At 44.4% G+C, this 14,242-nt stretch overlaps 1 protein-coding gene across 1 annotated transcript in view; it reads left to right on the top strand.

The window, feature by feature from the left end:
* The window catches only part of prex1 (phosphatidylinositol-3,4,5-trisphosphate-dependent Rac exchange factor 1), a 111,868-nt gene extending 98,665 nt beyond the window's left edge, over nt 1–13,203 (top strand). Inside the window, exons 27-40 of the mRNA XM_035740970.2 lie at nt 3,335–3,423; nt 3,618–3,700; nt 4,219–4,309; nt 4,528–4,656; nt 4,781–4,822; nt 5,658–5,875; nt 6,697–6,799; nt 8,093–8,236; nt 9,489–9,603; nt 9,983–10,049; nt 10,651–10,826; nt 11,099–11,201; nt 11,750–11,817; nt 11,965–13,203. Coding sequence (XP_035596863.1) covers nt 3,335–3,423; nt 3,618–3,700; nt 4,219–4,309; nt 4,528–4,656; nt 4,781–4,822; nt 5,658–5,875; nt 6,697–6,799; nt 8,093–8,236; nt 9,489–9,603; nt 9,983–10,049; nt 10,651–10,826; nt 11,099–11,201; nt 11,750–11,817; nt 11,965–12,007 — 1,471 coding nt within the window. The 3' untranslated portion in view covers nt 12,008–13,203. The remainder of the gene's footprint in view (nt 1–3,334; nt 3,424–3,617; nt 3,701–4,218; nt 4,310–4,527; nt 4,657–4,780; nt 4,823–5,657; nt 5,876–6,696; nt 6,800–8,092; nt 8,237–9,488; nt 9,604–9,982; nt 10,050–10,650; nt 10,827–11,098; nt 11,202–11,749; nt 11,818–11,964) is intronic.
* Nucleotides 13,204–14,242: the final 1,039 nt, after the last annotated feature.

Genomic DNA, 14,242 nt, shown 5'->3' with positions numbered 1-14,242 from the left:
ATTAAATAAAAGTTTCTTCCACACCAGTCTCGACAAACATTTTTTTGTATGGATCTCATGCTGAAACACCTTCCCCAAACTGTTACCACAAAGTCAGAAGCACAGAATCGTCTAAAATGTAATTTTATGCTGTAGCGTTAAGATTTCCCTTCATTGGAACTAAGGGGCCTAGCCAGAACCATGAGCCAGCCCCAGACCATTATTACTCCTCCACCAAACTTTACAGTTGGTACTATGCATTCGGGTAGGTAACACTCTCAAGGCATCCACCAAACCCAGATTCGGTCTTCCCATTGCTCCAGAGTCCAGTGGCTGAGAGCTTTACACCACTCCAGCCAAACATTTAGCATTGCGCATGGAGATCTTAGGCTTGTGTTCGGCTGCTTGGCCATGTAAACCCATTTCATGAAGCTCCCGATGAACAGTTCTTGTGCTCACGTTGCTTCCAGAGTTAGTTTGGACCCGAGGATACAATTTTTACAAGCTTTAACACTCGGCAGTCAAATTCTGTGAGCTTGTGTAACAACTGAGCCGTTGTTGCTTCTAGACATTTCCACTTCACAATAACAGCACTTACAGTTGACCAGGGCAGCTGTAGCAGGGCAGAAATTTGACGGACTGACTTGTTGGAAAGGTGGCGTCCTATGACGGTGCCACGTTGAGTCACAGCTCTTCAGTAAGCCCATTCTACTGCCAATGTCTGTCTATGGAGATTGCATGGCTGTGTGCTCAATTTTATACAATATTATTTTTTCATCAATCTACAGACAATACCCCCATAATGACAAAGCGAAAACAGGTTTTTAGAAATGTTTGCAAATGTATTAAAAATAAAAACAAGTTATTTATATAATTATTTAGACCCTTTGCTATGAGACTTGAAATTGAGCTCCGGTGCATCCCGTTTCCATTGATCATCCTTGATGTTTCTACAACTTGATTGGAGTACACCTGTGGGTAAATTAAATTTATTGGACATGATTTGGAAAGGTACACACATTTACATTTAAGTCATTTAGCAGACGCTCTTATCCAGAGCGACTTACAAATTGGTGCATTCACCTTATGACATCCAGTAGAATAGTCACTTTGCAATAGTGCATCTGAATCTTAAAGGGGGGTGAGAAGGGTTACTTATCCTATCCTAGGTATTCCTTAAAGAGGTGGGGAATACCTAGGATAGGATAAGTAATCCTTCTCACCCCCCCCACACCTGTCCATATAAGGTCCCGCAGTTGACAGTGCATGTCAGAGCAGAAACCAAGCCATGGGGTCGAAGGAATTCTCCGTTAGAGCTCCGAGACAGGGTTATGTCGAGGCACAGATCTGCGGAAGGGTACCGAAAAACTTCTGCAGCATTGAAGGTCCCAAAGAACACAGTGGCCTTTTCTTAAATGGAAGAAGTTTGGTGAAGAAGTTCTGATGGTCACTCTGACAGAGCTCTGGATTTCCTCTGTGGAGATGGGAGAACCTTCCAGAAGGACAACCATCTCTGCAACACTCCACCAATCAGGCCTTTATGGTAGGGTGGTCAGACGGAAGCCACTCCTCAGTAAAAAGCCTGTTTTGGAGTTTGCCTAAAGGCACCTAAAGGACTCTCAGGCCATGAGAAACAAGATTCTCTGGACTGATGAAACCAAGATTGAACTCTTTGGCCTGAATGCTAAGCGTCATGTCTGGAGGAAACCTGGCACCATCCCTACAGTGAAGCATGGTGGTGGTAACATCATGCTGTGGGGATTTTTTTAAGCTGCAGAAACTGGGAATCTAGTCCGGATCGAGGGAAAGATGAACGGAGCAAAGTACAGAAAGATCCTTGATGAAAACCTGCTCCAGAGCACTTAGGACCTCAGACTGGGGCGAAGGTTCACCTTCCAACAGGACAAGCACACAGCCAAGACAACACAGCGTGTTCGGGACAAGTCTCTGAATGTCCATGAGTGGCCCAGCCAGGGCCCGGACTTGAACTTTATAGAACATCTCTGGAGAGACCTGAAAATAGCTGTACACGATGCTCCACTTCCAACCTGACAGAGCTTGAGAGGATCTGCATAGAAAAATGGGAGAAACTCCCCAAATACAGGTGTGCCAAGCTTGTAGTGTCATGCTGTCCAAGGTGCTTCAACAAAGTACTGCGTAAAGGGTCTGAACACTTATGTAAATGTGATATTCCAGTGAATATATTTATTTTTGCAATGATTTTGAAAACCCTGTTTTTTTGCTTTGTCATTATGGGGGGGTATTGTGTATAGATTGAAAAAAATAACATTCATTCATTTTAGAATAAGGCTGTAACGTCACAAAATATTAGTATTTATTATTTTTTGTTTGTTTGTGGAAATTGACCCGAGGGCCTTCAAAAGGGGGGTGGGCCCGCAGGTCGCTCCTCCCTGCATTATGCTGGAGTTGCATCCAGTTCACATTATGGGACTTTGTTGTTGTCGAGCTCGATGATTATCGGAACACAAAACAAAGTGATTATTTTAACGGGAAGCGCGATAACAATGCTACTTCTGTCTCCTTAAATTCGTATGATTCAGCATTGACATCATAATGCCAAGACGTACACACACAACATTCACAAAGAGTAGCTGTGTAATCTGGAATTTGCAACACAGTAAATCTTCTCTGCGCTCACACTCATCATCTTTTTAAGACCTTCCGTTGAAAATATCCAGCAAAGGCATTTTAGGCAAGATGAGACGCATATCTAGCTATTAAAATGCATTGAAAATGTAGAGGTAATAGGAAGAGAATAAATCTTCAGCATTAAAGGCGTAGTTCAGTGAAAGCACATGTTTTTCCTTACCATAAGGACAAGGAGTGACGGCAATCCACTCTCTGGTTTTGTTCAACTAGCCACTGACAACAAATGGAAACACATTTCTAAATGTATATGTTTTTCGAACCTTTTAAGGCATAACTATATGTTAAATCTTTTGGGATGGTGGAGGCATCTCCTTTAATGTTTAACTATCATTTGACTTCAATTTACCTGGTGTTTATTAATCAAATTCTTGTTTGGCACACTGGTGTAGCCACACGTTACAATAGTTCGGTGGAATGCATTTTAGTCACGCCAATGAAGTAAGTTGATGTTGTTTGTGAGAAGCATTTGATTACTGCTCTCTCTGACTATATTTCATACAGTCAGTCGGATTATTTGACTGGATAATTACAAGACAGACTCCACATTTGACTTGGTGTTTTTTTCTGTAGGGAATGAACTCTGGTTTGTTATTCAACTGTTTCTCTCTGTGTCTCTCTCTCTCTGTGTGTCTCTCGCTGTCTCTTTCTCTCTGTGTGTATGAACTCCTGTCTGTGTGTGTTGCAGTGAATGTAACAGTAACAGGGATTCTGTCCTGTCATACACAAGTGTGCGTAGCAACAGCTCTTACCTGGGGAGTGACGAGATGGGTTCAGGTAAGAAACAGTTAATGAAGACTAGACTAAGATGTCCATACCCCTCTAGCATTAAAGAAGCCACATTGGTTTGCCTTATGTGGGAAAATGTTCAGAATCTCCTTGTAAATGGTGTCCAGTTTATTCTTTCTTTATTTTTCTTTCTTTCTTCTGGTCTCTTTCTTTCCTCCTTTCTTTCCTTCTTTCTTTCTCAGGTGATGAGCTGCCCTGTGACATGAGGATTCCCTCAGACAAGCAGGACAAGCTGCATGGCTGTCTGGAGCACCTTTTCAACCAGGTGCAGCATCTCTACCACTATCCTCTGTGAAATCAGCTTCCATGGCTTTGCCAACCCACATCTCACTCTGTTTTTGTAAGCCATGCTTTTAATGGTTACCACGGTGTTGTGTGTAATGTAAACACTGCTTGGCACTAATATCATACACCAACATGCGTACACACACTTACACAGACGTTCTCTCTCTCTCACACACACACGTACTCGCTCTCACTTTCTCTCCCTCTCTCTCACACATACACACACAGCTTTTCCATTAGCCTTCAGAAACATTTGGCACAGATCATGTTTATCGTAATCAGTAGTAGTAATCATCTGCAGTACTTTGTTTTGCAATCTCTTTGTCATCTTCCTCGCATCTCCTCTTACACATCTCATGCCCTTTGACCTCTCCCATACTCCCTGAGGGACACGGCCATTTTTGCTTCCGTCAATTACCCGGGGCCCCAGTTTCCTGTTGTTGTTGTTGAGGGACTGAGGCCAGCCTCTGTCTGACTGGTTGTGACTGTCATCTGCAGGTGGATTCCATCAATAGCCTGCTCAAAGGGCCCGTCATGACCAAGGCCTGCGAGGAAACCAAGCACTTTCACCCCGACCACACTCAGCCAGGTGCCCGCTACATTTAGTGTGTGTGAGTGTGTAAGGTATGCCTGAATGCATGCTTGTTTAGAGAGAGAAAGAGACTTGTCTGGGTATCACTGAGAAATGTGTGTGTGCGTGTGCGTGCGTGCGTGCGTGCGTGCGTAGATATGAAATGGTGTTACACTGAAGAATTGTCCTAGAATTTTATATTGCTAATTCAATGACACGTCGTGTTTTCTGAACAGAGTTCCGTCACACTGAGGACTGGACGGTACGCTGTCGCTACATCATCCACAAAAACATCCAGGAGGACCCTTGGAACCTGCCCAGCTCCATCAAGACACTGGTGGAGAGCCTACAGAGATTTGTGGATGGTCAGTAGAAAACGCACACGCACCATAAGCACACATGTAACACATGCATCGCGCACACAAACACATGGCTACAGTAGAAACACATGCGTATCACTTAGGTAATAAAATCCAAATTTTTCTGTAGATGGGAAGAACCAGCTGCTTCTGGCCCTGCTCAAATGTACAGGTAAGCCTTATGTCAGCCTTGTGTGTGTGTGTGTGTGTTCCCTTTGAAGTGTGCTGTGCCATATGGCGGCTGTTAATGGTCCTGTCCTCATGAATGAGTCAGTGTGATAGAGCAGATTGTAAACCCCCTGGCTATGTTTGATTAGAGTTTACACACCACTCTGAGGACAGTCCGGTTGATGGTAAGAACGGTTGTCAAAAAGCCTGTCTTGCCGTCTGTCTCGTGCTCTTTCTTTCCCCTCTTTCTTTTACCCTTCCCACCTCTCTCTCTAGAATTTTCTTTTTCAATTTGCTCCCTTCCTCTTACCTCTCTTCCACCGGCCTATCGCTCACCTCTTTCCACTATTCTCCTCTGTGCTCCTCCCTCTAGTCACTTGGAAAATTCCCTGTATAGTCTATCCCCTGTGTAGTCTATCCCCTGTGTAGTCTATCCCCTGTGTAGTCTATCCCCTGTGTAGTCTATCCCCTGTGTAGTCTATCCCCTGCCTTCCATATTGTTTGTACGTTGCTGATTTTGTAAATGTCCTGTAAGAAGTTAGTAAAGCAAATTTCTCTGAAAATAGAATGGTTGTCTTATTTTCCCCTTCCTCCGAGTGGCGTAGCGGTCTCAGGCACTGCAATTCAGTGCAAGAGGCGTCACTACTGAACCTGGTTCGATTCCAGGCTGTATCACAACCGGCCGTGATTGGGAATCCCATAGGGCGGCGCACAATTGGCCCAGCGTCGTCCGGGTTTGGGTTTGGCCGGGGTAGGCCGTCACTGTAAATAAGAATTTGTTCTTAACTGACTTTCCTAGTTAAGTGAAGGTTAAAAAAGAATCCTCCTCCCCACCCCAGACACGGCTCTGCAGCTGCGGCGGGACGTGATTTTCTGCCAGAGTGCGGCGGGTGCCGTGTGCACTCTGGCCGAGCAGCTCCTGGCGGCACTGCGTGCCCGCTTCAACAACGCCGGCGAGTACGAGGAGGACAGCAAGGAGACGAGCCGCAAGTGGCTGGAACAGGCGGCCGCCATTGGCGTGCTGCTCAACTTCCAGGCCTCACTGGCGCCCCACGTGGTAAGAGACGGTGACTGTAAAGCAGGGCTCCTCGACCCTGTTCCTGGAGAGCTACCATGTTGTAGGTTTTCGCTTCTACCCTGATCTAGCGCGCCTGGTTCTAATGGCTAGCTGGTTGATAAGCTGAAAGTGGGGTTGGAGTGATGACCTACAGGAGGGTGGCACGACAGGAACAGGGCTGTAGAGCCCTGCTGCTTTGAACAAACACTTTAAACTTTTACTGATGTGATTTATTTACCTTTGGACAGTCGGCAGACTTGGGTCAGAATAGTGGAGTTGTGCTTGAATTAAGTTTAACCAATATTATGAAATCATTTCTATTTCAACTTTTGTCTTTTACTCCGTCGAGGTCAAAATACCTGTTTTTCATAGATGTTTTATTTCCAGTAAAAACATTTTTTTTTTTTAAATACACATTAAAAACACAATTCAAAACAGCAATGTCCCATAGGCAGACGGGCACCAATGTAGAAATGTCTAGCCATCAAGGAATCACCAATAAAATGGTATAAGGGTGTAACTATAATGGCTCTGTACTGTGTTGATCCAGAAAGAAGGGTGCCATTGACTGTCTGAGTCCTCTTTCCACACTCCGCTGTCACCATTGGCCGCTAAGCTGAAACAGTGAGCCCTGGGCTCATATTCACTAAGAGTCTCAGAGTGCTGATCTAGGATCAGGTCCCCACTGTCCACACAATCGTCTTTATTAGGATCTAAAAGGGGAAAAAACGATTCCATATCAAAACTCCTAATCTGAGATGCTTTGTGAATACGGCCCCTGGCCTGTTAGCTGAGCTCTTTGGTTTCTCTCTACCGTGTAGAAGGAGGAGAGGACGATGCTGGAGGATACCAAGGCGGCCCTGTTGGACCTGGACAAAGTCACTGTGTTCTTCCGCCAGCTGGAGGATGAATGCCTGGTCGCAAGTAAGTAGACCCTTTCCCATAGCAACCACATATTTTCTTAGCAACGGTGGCCAGTGAACGGAGTTGTCAGTGGTGATTACGTGTGGCGGTTGGAGACACACACACACACCTTGCATGTCAACCACAACAAAGGGCTTTGTTACTGTAGACCCAGAGTCCCCGTCATACAATTGCAGCTTAATTTCAACGAAACACCTCGGTCAAACCCAGCTTCGCTGAAAGACTTGTACTTTCCAGTCTGTTCCTTTTCAAGAACCGCAATATGGTGATATGATGAGCCGAGACTGCTGCTCTAAGCAAGCACATCAGTTGCATTTCACATTCTGGGGGAGAAAGCCACGGATAAAACAGGGATGTACTATTCTAGCTTACTGCTCGGCAGTAAGCATAACTGTATACACACACACACACACACACACACACACACACACACACACACACACACACACACACACACACACACACACACACACACACACACACACACACACACACACACACACACACACACACACACACACACACACACACACACCCCCCCTCCCTCCCCCTCCTTTAAAACCTTTTTACACTGAAATCGCTTTTTGGAAAACATGCCCACTTCAGCAGAATGGCGCGGCCGTTGCTTAGGCAATCAGTCTGTTTGTGGCTGTGAGCTCGCCTGACAGTATTGATTTGATAAAAGGCTGTTCAGCAAGCAGAGAGGAAGGGTTCGTCTAAACCATCACACTCAATCCAAAAGGATTATGGGTAGATGGTCTTCAGGAGGCGATGCGCTGACCTCACAGGGGGTTGTGTTGTTCTTAGGGTTTCCCCCATAGCTTTGGATGGTGTTGGTGGGCCACTGAAGCAAGAATCCATACCAATGATGCCTATGTCTGATTAACTACCAACCCATCAAATGAAATATGTAATAGATCGGTGGATGTTGCCAAGTATAGAACGCCGAGTACTAATGTTGTATTTGTGTAACAGGATTTAAATGCAACATTCTGATCTCTGTTTTCTGTAAGTAAACTGTCGTGCTACGTCAATCAGTGGTCCAGTGTGTACTAGTCACCTCATGCCTAAGTGAAGGGAAAAGCAACCAGGGCCCGTATTTATCAAGCGTCTAAGAGTAGGTGTGCTGATCTCGGATCAGCTCCTCCCTGTCCATAATAATCTGCTTCTGTTATGATCTGAAGGGCCAAACTGATCAGCGCTCTGCCTTTTTAGACGGTTAATAAATACAGGCACAGAACTCTATGAAGTCATTTAACATTAAGCCAAACTAAGCAGTGTTGTGTTCCCCAGACACGCCGGTGTGTTACCACGTGGAGGGCAGCCGGCAGGCCCTAAAGGTCACCCTGTATCTGGACAGCTGCCACTTCAGTGAGCTCCCCACTCGCTTGCAGAACGGGGGCAGCCTCAAACTGCACACCGTGCTCTTCACCAGGGGTGAGTAGGAACAGAACAGCCCTCTAGTCTACCTCCACGCAAAGGTGGCTGAACTCAATTGAGTCGACTCGAGTCAAATCATCAACCAATCAAAGTGTCGTTGAGTTGAGACGAATCATCATTGACTCAAAGTTAGCTGAATTCATATGAGTCCAGTTGGATTGTCATCAAATCCTAATTGAATCACAGTTCACTGAATTGCGTCAAGTCAAGTCAATTGGCATTGGATGGAATTTGATGAAATGCACTAAGCAAACGTTAAGGAAATATGTTGCATGTTCACAAATACACAGCTCTTCACAATGTAGAGGAATTTACCCTATCAATTTGCTATAATCTTGACTATGCACACAGTGTTGCAGATACAGTAGAAATGAGATGTATGGAACAATTTCTTCATTTATTCACCTGTAACATTCCCGGAGAAGTCCTGCCAACCTCTCGGTCTACACACGATGATCATGTCTGCATCCCAAATGTGCACAAAAGTAATCTACCATATATGGAATAGGTGGCTGCTTGGGATTTAGCCCCATATATCTATAATAATTTACAGTACACTAGCAGGGGGCATTGAATCAGTATCTCTTAATCTCCTAACTGATTAGGTGCTAAATGTTCTAGTGAAAATGCCAGCGTGAAAGTGGCTATAGAGTTTCACAAACAAAATACTAATTCTAGAGGATTTGCTATATATTTACCATTTGCATTGTGGTAACTACCATTTGAGGGACGGACTGTGTAAGTCTAACCGGGAAAGGTATTCTGTGCTTATCACGCCGCTCCCCCTCTGTGTTTTCACTGCGGCGCTCTTTCCACCTGCACCGGGCCAGTAGAAGTGGCTGGAATAATGCTTCGTTCCCTGTGCTAGGGAACCATTCATTTTCCATACACGTGTGATGAAATGTAATACGTACTGCAGTCAGAGAACTAGGAATAAACGGGCTGTTAGCGCCACCTATAGGCCGCTTCTATGGAATACAGTTGTTGAATTAAATACAGATTCACTTGTCAAAGACGGACTTTGGTAGAGCTGTCACTTTTAGATGTGAAGTGTTATCGATGTGTAGGTTACAATGTGGTTACTTGTCCCACATACACGCAAACCTGCTGAGCGCAGGTCATGGAATGTGAGCGCAGGTCATGGAATGTGAGCGCAGGTCATGGAATGTGAGCGCAGGTCATGGAATGTATGTGTGTGTGTGGGTGGGTGTACTGTGTTGTTAATGTGCTACCTCTGTCCCATGGTCAGCCCTGGAGAGGCCAGAGGGAGTGTCCCAACAGGACTGCGTGTCCATGGAGGAGTTCCAGCAGCGTACCAACGCCGTCTCACTCGAGAAGGTTAAAGCCTACTACCGAAAACTCAGGTGGAAATCTACACACTTTATATACAGTCATATTCATTGTACTACCCACTGACATAGTCAAACCCAGGTTGTCACCTGACATATGGCAATATGTATTGTACTACCCACTGACATAGTCAAACCCAGGTTGTCACCTGACATATGGCAATATGTATTGTACTACCCACTGACATAGTCAAACCCAGGTTGTCACCTGACATATGGTAATATGTATTGTACTACCCACCACTGTATTGAACTACTTTATTCCTATGCTGATTAGTTTGGCTACTGTATTAGCTGTAGAAATGGACTTTTGTCTGAAGTTTTTACAGAGTAAATAGAATATCAACAGGTCAATTGCGTTCATGTTGAATGATAACTCATTGTGTTCTAACAGGGCTTTTTACCTGGAGAAGTCAAATCTACCCACCGACTCTAACACCACGGCTATGAAGATAGACCAGGTAAACAGAAATCACAATGGCTCTCTGTTTACAAACAAGCTCAGGGGCCGTACTTAAATATACATTTTTATTTTTTTATGTTTACCCCCTATTTCTCCCCCATTTCGGGTTATCCAATTTCGTAGTTACAGTTTTGTCTCATCTCTGCAACTCCCGTATGGACTCGGGAGAGGTGAAGGTTGAGAGCTGTGCGTCCTCCGAAACACAACCCAACCAAGCGGCACTGCTTCTTGACACAATGCCCACTTAACCCAGAAGCCAGCCACACCAATGTGTCGGAGGAAACACTGTACACCTGGCGACCGTGTCAGTGTGCACTGCGCCCAGCCTGTGGCGATGGGACAAGGACATCCCTGCTGGCCAAACCCTCTCCTAACCCGGACGACGCTGGGTCAATTGTGCGCCGCCCCATGGGTCTCCCAGTCACCGCTGACTGCAAAAGAGCCTGGATTCGAACCCAGAATCTGTAGTGGCACAGCTAAAACTGCGATGCAGTGCCTTAGACCACTGTGCCACTCGGGAGGCCCAGTGGCAGTACATTTGAAAGGAAAGTTGGAGTACACCTTTAAGATTTTAACCCCTAAACCTCTGCCCCTCCCAGCTCCTACGACCCCTTAACACCCTGGACGACCTATGTCGCCTGATGCACTCGTACCTGAATGTGCGTCCCAACGCAACGGGCCACCTGTCGGGCGTCAGCGTGCTGTGTGTGTCCTCGGAGCTGTGCAACCGCCTGGGCGCCTGCCACATCACCATGTGTGCCACCGGGATGCAAAGGTTAGTCGTTTGAACTTGAAAGTGACACATAAGGGCTGACAATTTACGTGTCAGCTTGAGCAAACACTCATGAATGTCTATGCATTGCTGTGTCAGATGTATTGCTTAAACATGCATTATGCAATGTATGCATTACCCACCTCAAAATGGTGTATTTTCAACCCCTTCTCCTATTAGCCTCCACACAGCAGCCTTTACATAACACTGTTCTCGCATGACACATAGTTAAAAGACCGTTGACCTACTAACCTCTGACCTTTTGTGTTGAGTAGGTGCACCCTGAGCGTGACCCTGGAGCAGGCCATGATCCTGGCGCGGAACCACAGCCTCATGCCCCGTTGCATCATGCAGACCATGGACATCATGCGGAAACAGGTACCCTGAACACACCCTTCAGCTTAGCAACAGATCTCGGACCTGGGTCGTATTCATTAGGGCACACCGTAACAAAACATTTTGCAATGGAAACCGAATGTTTTTTTATAGGACAAATTCAGGTAGTCCCTCTGTTTCAGTCTGTTTTCTTCCGTTTGGTGCATAATAATTACAACACAGATCTCTCTCTATCACCTTTGTTAATATTTAATGGAAACTGAACATGAAAGGAGGCAACTTCCACCTACTGTATACCATAGCCTTACCAAGCAGTACCGAAGTGGCAAACAAGACTTCACTTTTAACCTTGGTTAATTCTAAAACATTCACGACATACGATGCAGTGGAACGGGTACATTTAGTTTGCACATAGTTGTTTTTCACCAATAAGTGTGGGTCGCTCTTAACCTAAAGGCATTAAGTAGGAATACAACTTTAAGTACACTGTCTGAGCAGATAGATGATTTGGGTACAGGAGCTAGAACTACGTGGGCACTTGTCCTCGGTGTAAATATGTCAACATTGTCTCACCCTCTCTTCTCTGATAGGGCACCAGGGTAGAGATCTCGGCTAAAAACCTCAAAGTGATGGATCAGATGCCACCCGCAGCCCCAAGGTACAGACAATAGTTCCAAAGTAGTTTGAAAGTACTAACCTGGTTCCAGGTCTGTTTGTGCTGTTTGATTCGACAGCACAAACAGGTCTGGATGCATGCTACGCTAAGTCCAGATCTTCATTTCTTATTTTTCCTCCTTTCCCACAGGCTCTTCAAGTTGTGTCTACCGCCCCAAGACGGAGATCTATAAAAGAAAGGGGTGCTGTGTTTTTATTCCTAGTAGAGCAATGTATTTTGTATTAGCGATATACTGAAGCCTCGGTGACTAGAGATCATGGATGAATGGGTAAGGTAGAATGGGGGAGGAGGAAGAACAGGGAGCTCTCTGCTCTCCTCTCCCATCCAGGAGTCATAGACATAAGTGTGGTACCCCCCCAACCATGTCCCCGAATGGAACATTCCAGCAGTGGAACATCAAGTGTCTGGATCCCACAGGGTCGGTGGTGTCCTGTATAGCCCCCCTCTGTGACATGAGACGAGACTGCTGTCACTGACCTGGCAACCCGTCACTAACCTGGTAATTCATTACTGGGAACCTAGAGAGGAGTGTGGGGATGGTGACATCAGACAAGACATGACCTAACAAAAATATGTCCGCCACCACGACAATGCTCACACCGGGCTATTATCAACTGGGTTAACGCAAAAACCGCTTGAAGCAGACTTTGTTCTTCTTTATCCACTTTGCCTTGGACTGCAACGCCAGTGTGTGGTATCTTCGTCAGACAGCGTGTCTGGTATTGCAGCTAGGAACAGAAGGCACTGCATCAAGGAGGAGAGAAGTGATATGATAGGGATGGAATGATAGGGATGGATGGAAAGATGGATGGTAATGGGCTGCCCTTTGCCTTAGCCCCCCTTGCATGCGGCGAATGTGCAATTACTGTAGGCTAGTGTGAGTACTGTATTACTGCACTATGACGCATAGTGATTTATTGTATTACTCAATAATATCAGGTATTCAAGAATTGAAAGCATTCCAGCCTACGCATCATGCAGTATTTAATGGAGCAATGGCATGCCATGTTTTGATTTTTTTAAACTCCTTATCTATTTTTTTATGTTTTGATTTTGTCTTTGTTATTTCCTCGGGAGTCTGATCTGTTGACAAGTGTTAAAATGCAGGGAGTTTTGTTAAAAATGAATAGGAAGGGGAGTTTTAATCTGAGTCGGGGAAACAAGCTAACTGTATCTAATCTCAAGAGTTTTGTGTTTTCCAATCTGCATCCCGAGTCAACAGGTTGGAATTTTTTAAGCCTTTTAAAGTATTAATATATATTCAGTAATATTAATAGTGGGAGATTGCCTCCTGTTGACCCAACCAACTCACAAGACCTCTTTGCGATTTGATTTTAATGTTTCGATATTTAAATGAGCACAAGGATTCATCTAATTACTCTGAAGTGTTAGCACAAAGTACTGTAAACTGTCCCGAGGATGATGACAACGAAGGGATCAGTGAAGTTAACTCTTGATAAACAGTAGCATTATTTTATTGAAGATGTTATATTTCTTGTATATACTTACTGTAACCAATGTCTCTGTCAGAGAAAATAGAATATGGTCTATATCTATGCCATTGGCAGCAGAGTTAATGCTATAATTTAAATGTGATTATTTTTATGGACATAATATAGTATGTAAAATGTTTGAACTTTTTGGGGTATTCATATTGTACATTTGGACAGGGACTGATTTTGATGTCGCATATATATCCACACTGACGACGTTGTTGGCCGTTAAAATGGCTCCACTTTCGTTTGTAGCTTGGTTTGTATCTGTGTCGAGATGCTGCACTCTGACTAGTTTGCTCAGCCCTTGTTATTTATTTAGAAGCTCTTGTCAGGTCCCAGTTGAGGGTCATGTTCATTAGGCACCAAATGTGTAAAAAATTTGGCACCCAAATGTTGAAGAAAAAAAATAAGTAAAACAGGAAGGGACAACCTGGACTTGTCCAATTCGAAATGCTTACTTTTGTTTTCTGTTGCAAAACATTTATTTTTTGATGTTTTCCGAACACACCCAGATTTAAATTCTCTTTGCAGCCTCTGGTGTTGGCATAGCTGTCATTAAGTGATCAATTTATAAATTGTTCCACTCTTACCAGGTCACCTATTGATAGAAATGTAACATTTACTTGTTTTAATTTCTCATCGCTGTACATACTTTATTTGCAATTTTATGTTGCCTGAAAATAATTGTACAAATACGTTTTTGAATATTTCTTTCTAAAAATACCATTTGTAAATTGAACTTTAACAAGCTAGTAAAATAAAATGCTATTCACAAAACATTGTTGAATTCTAAGAAGTATTGAGGTACCCATACAGTTTCTTAATTCCAGGTAAATACATTTATACTAATTATGACTAAAAATATGTGTTAGCCCAAATTGTGATCCAGGCCAGGCGTATGTGGTGGTTTT

Source organism: Oncorhynchus keta, chromosome 28 (assembly GCF_023373465.1).
Source record: "Oncorhynchus keta strain PuntledgeMale-10-30-2019 chromosome 28, Oket_V2, whole genome shotgun sequence".
In the NCBI taxonomy this organism is placed as follows: Eukaryota; Metazoa; Chordata; class Actinopteri; order Salmoniformes; family Salmonidae; genus Oncorhynchus; species Oncorhynchus keta.
Note: the sequence above shows the minus strand (reverse complement) of the source record. Positions and strands in the feature narration are given on the sequence as shown.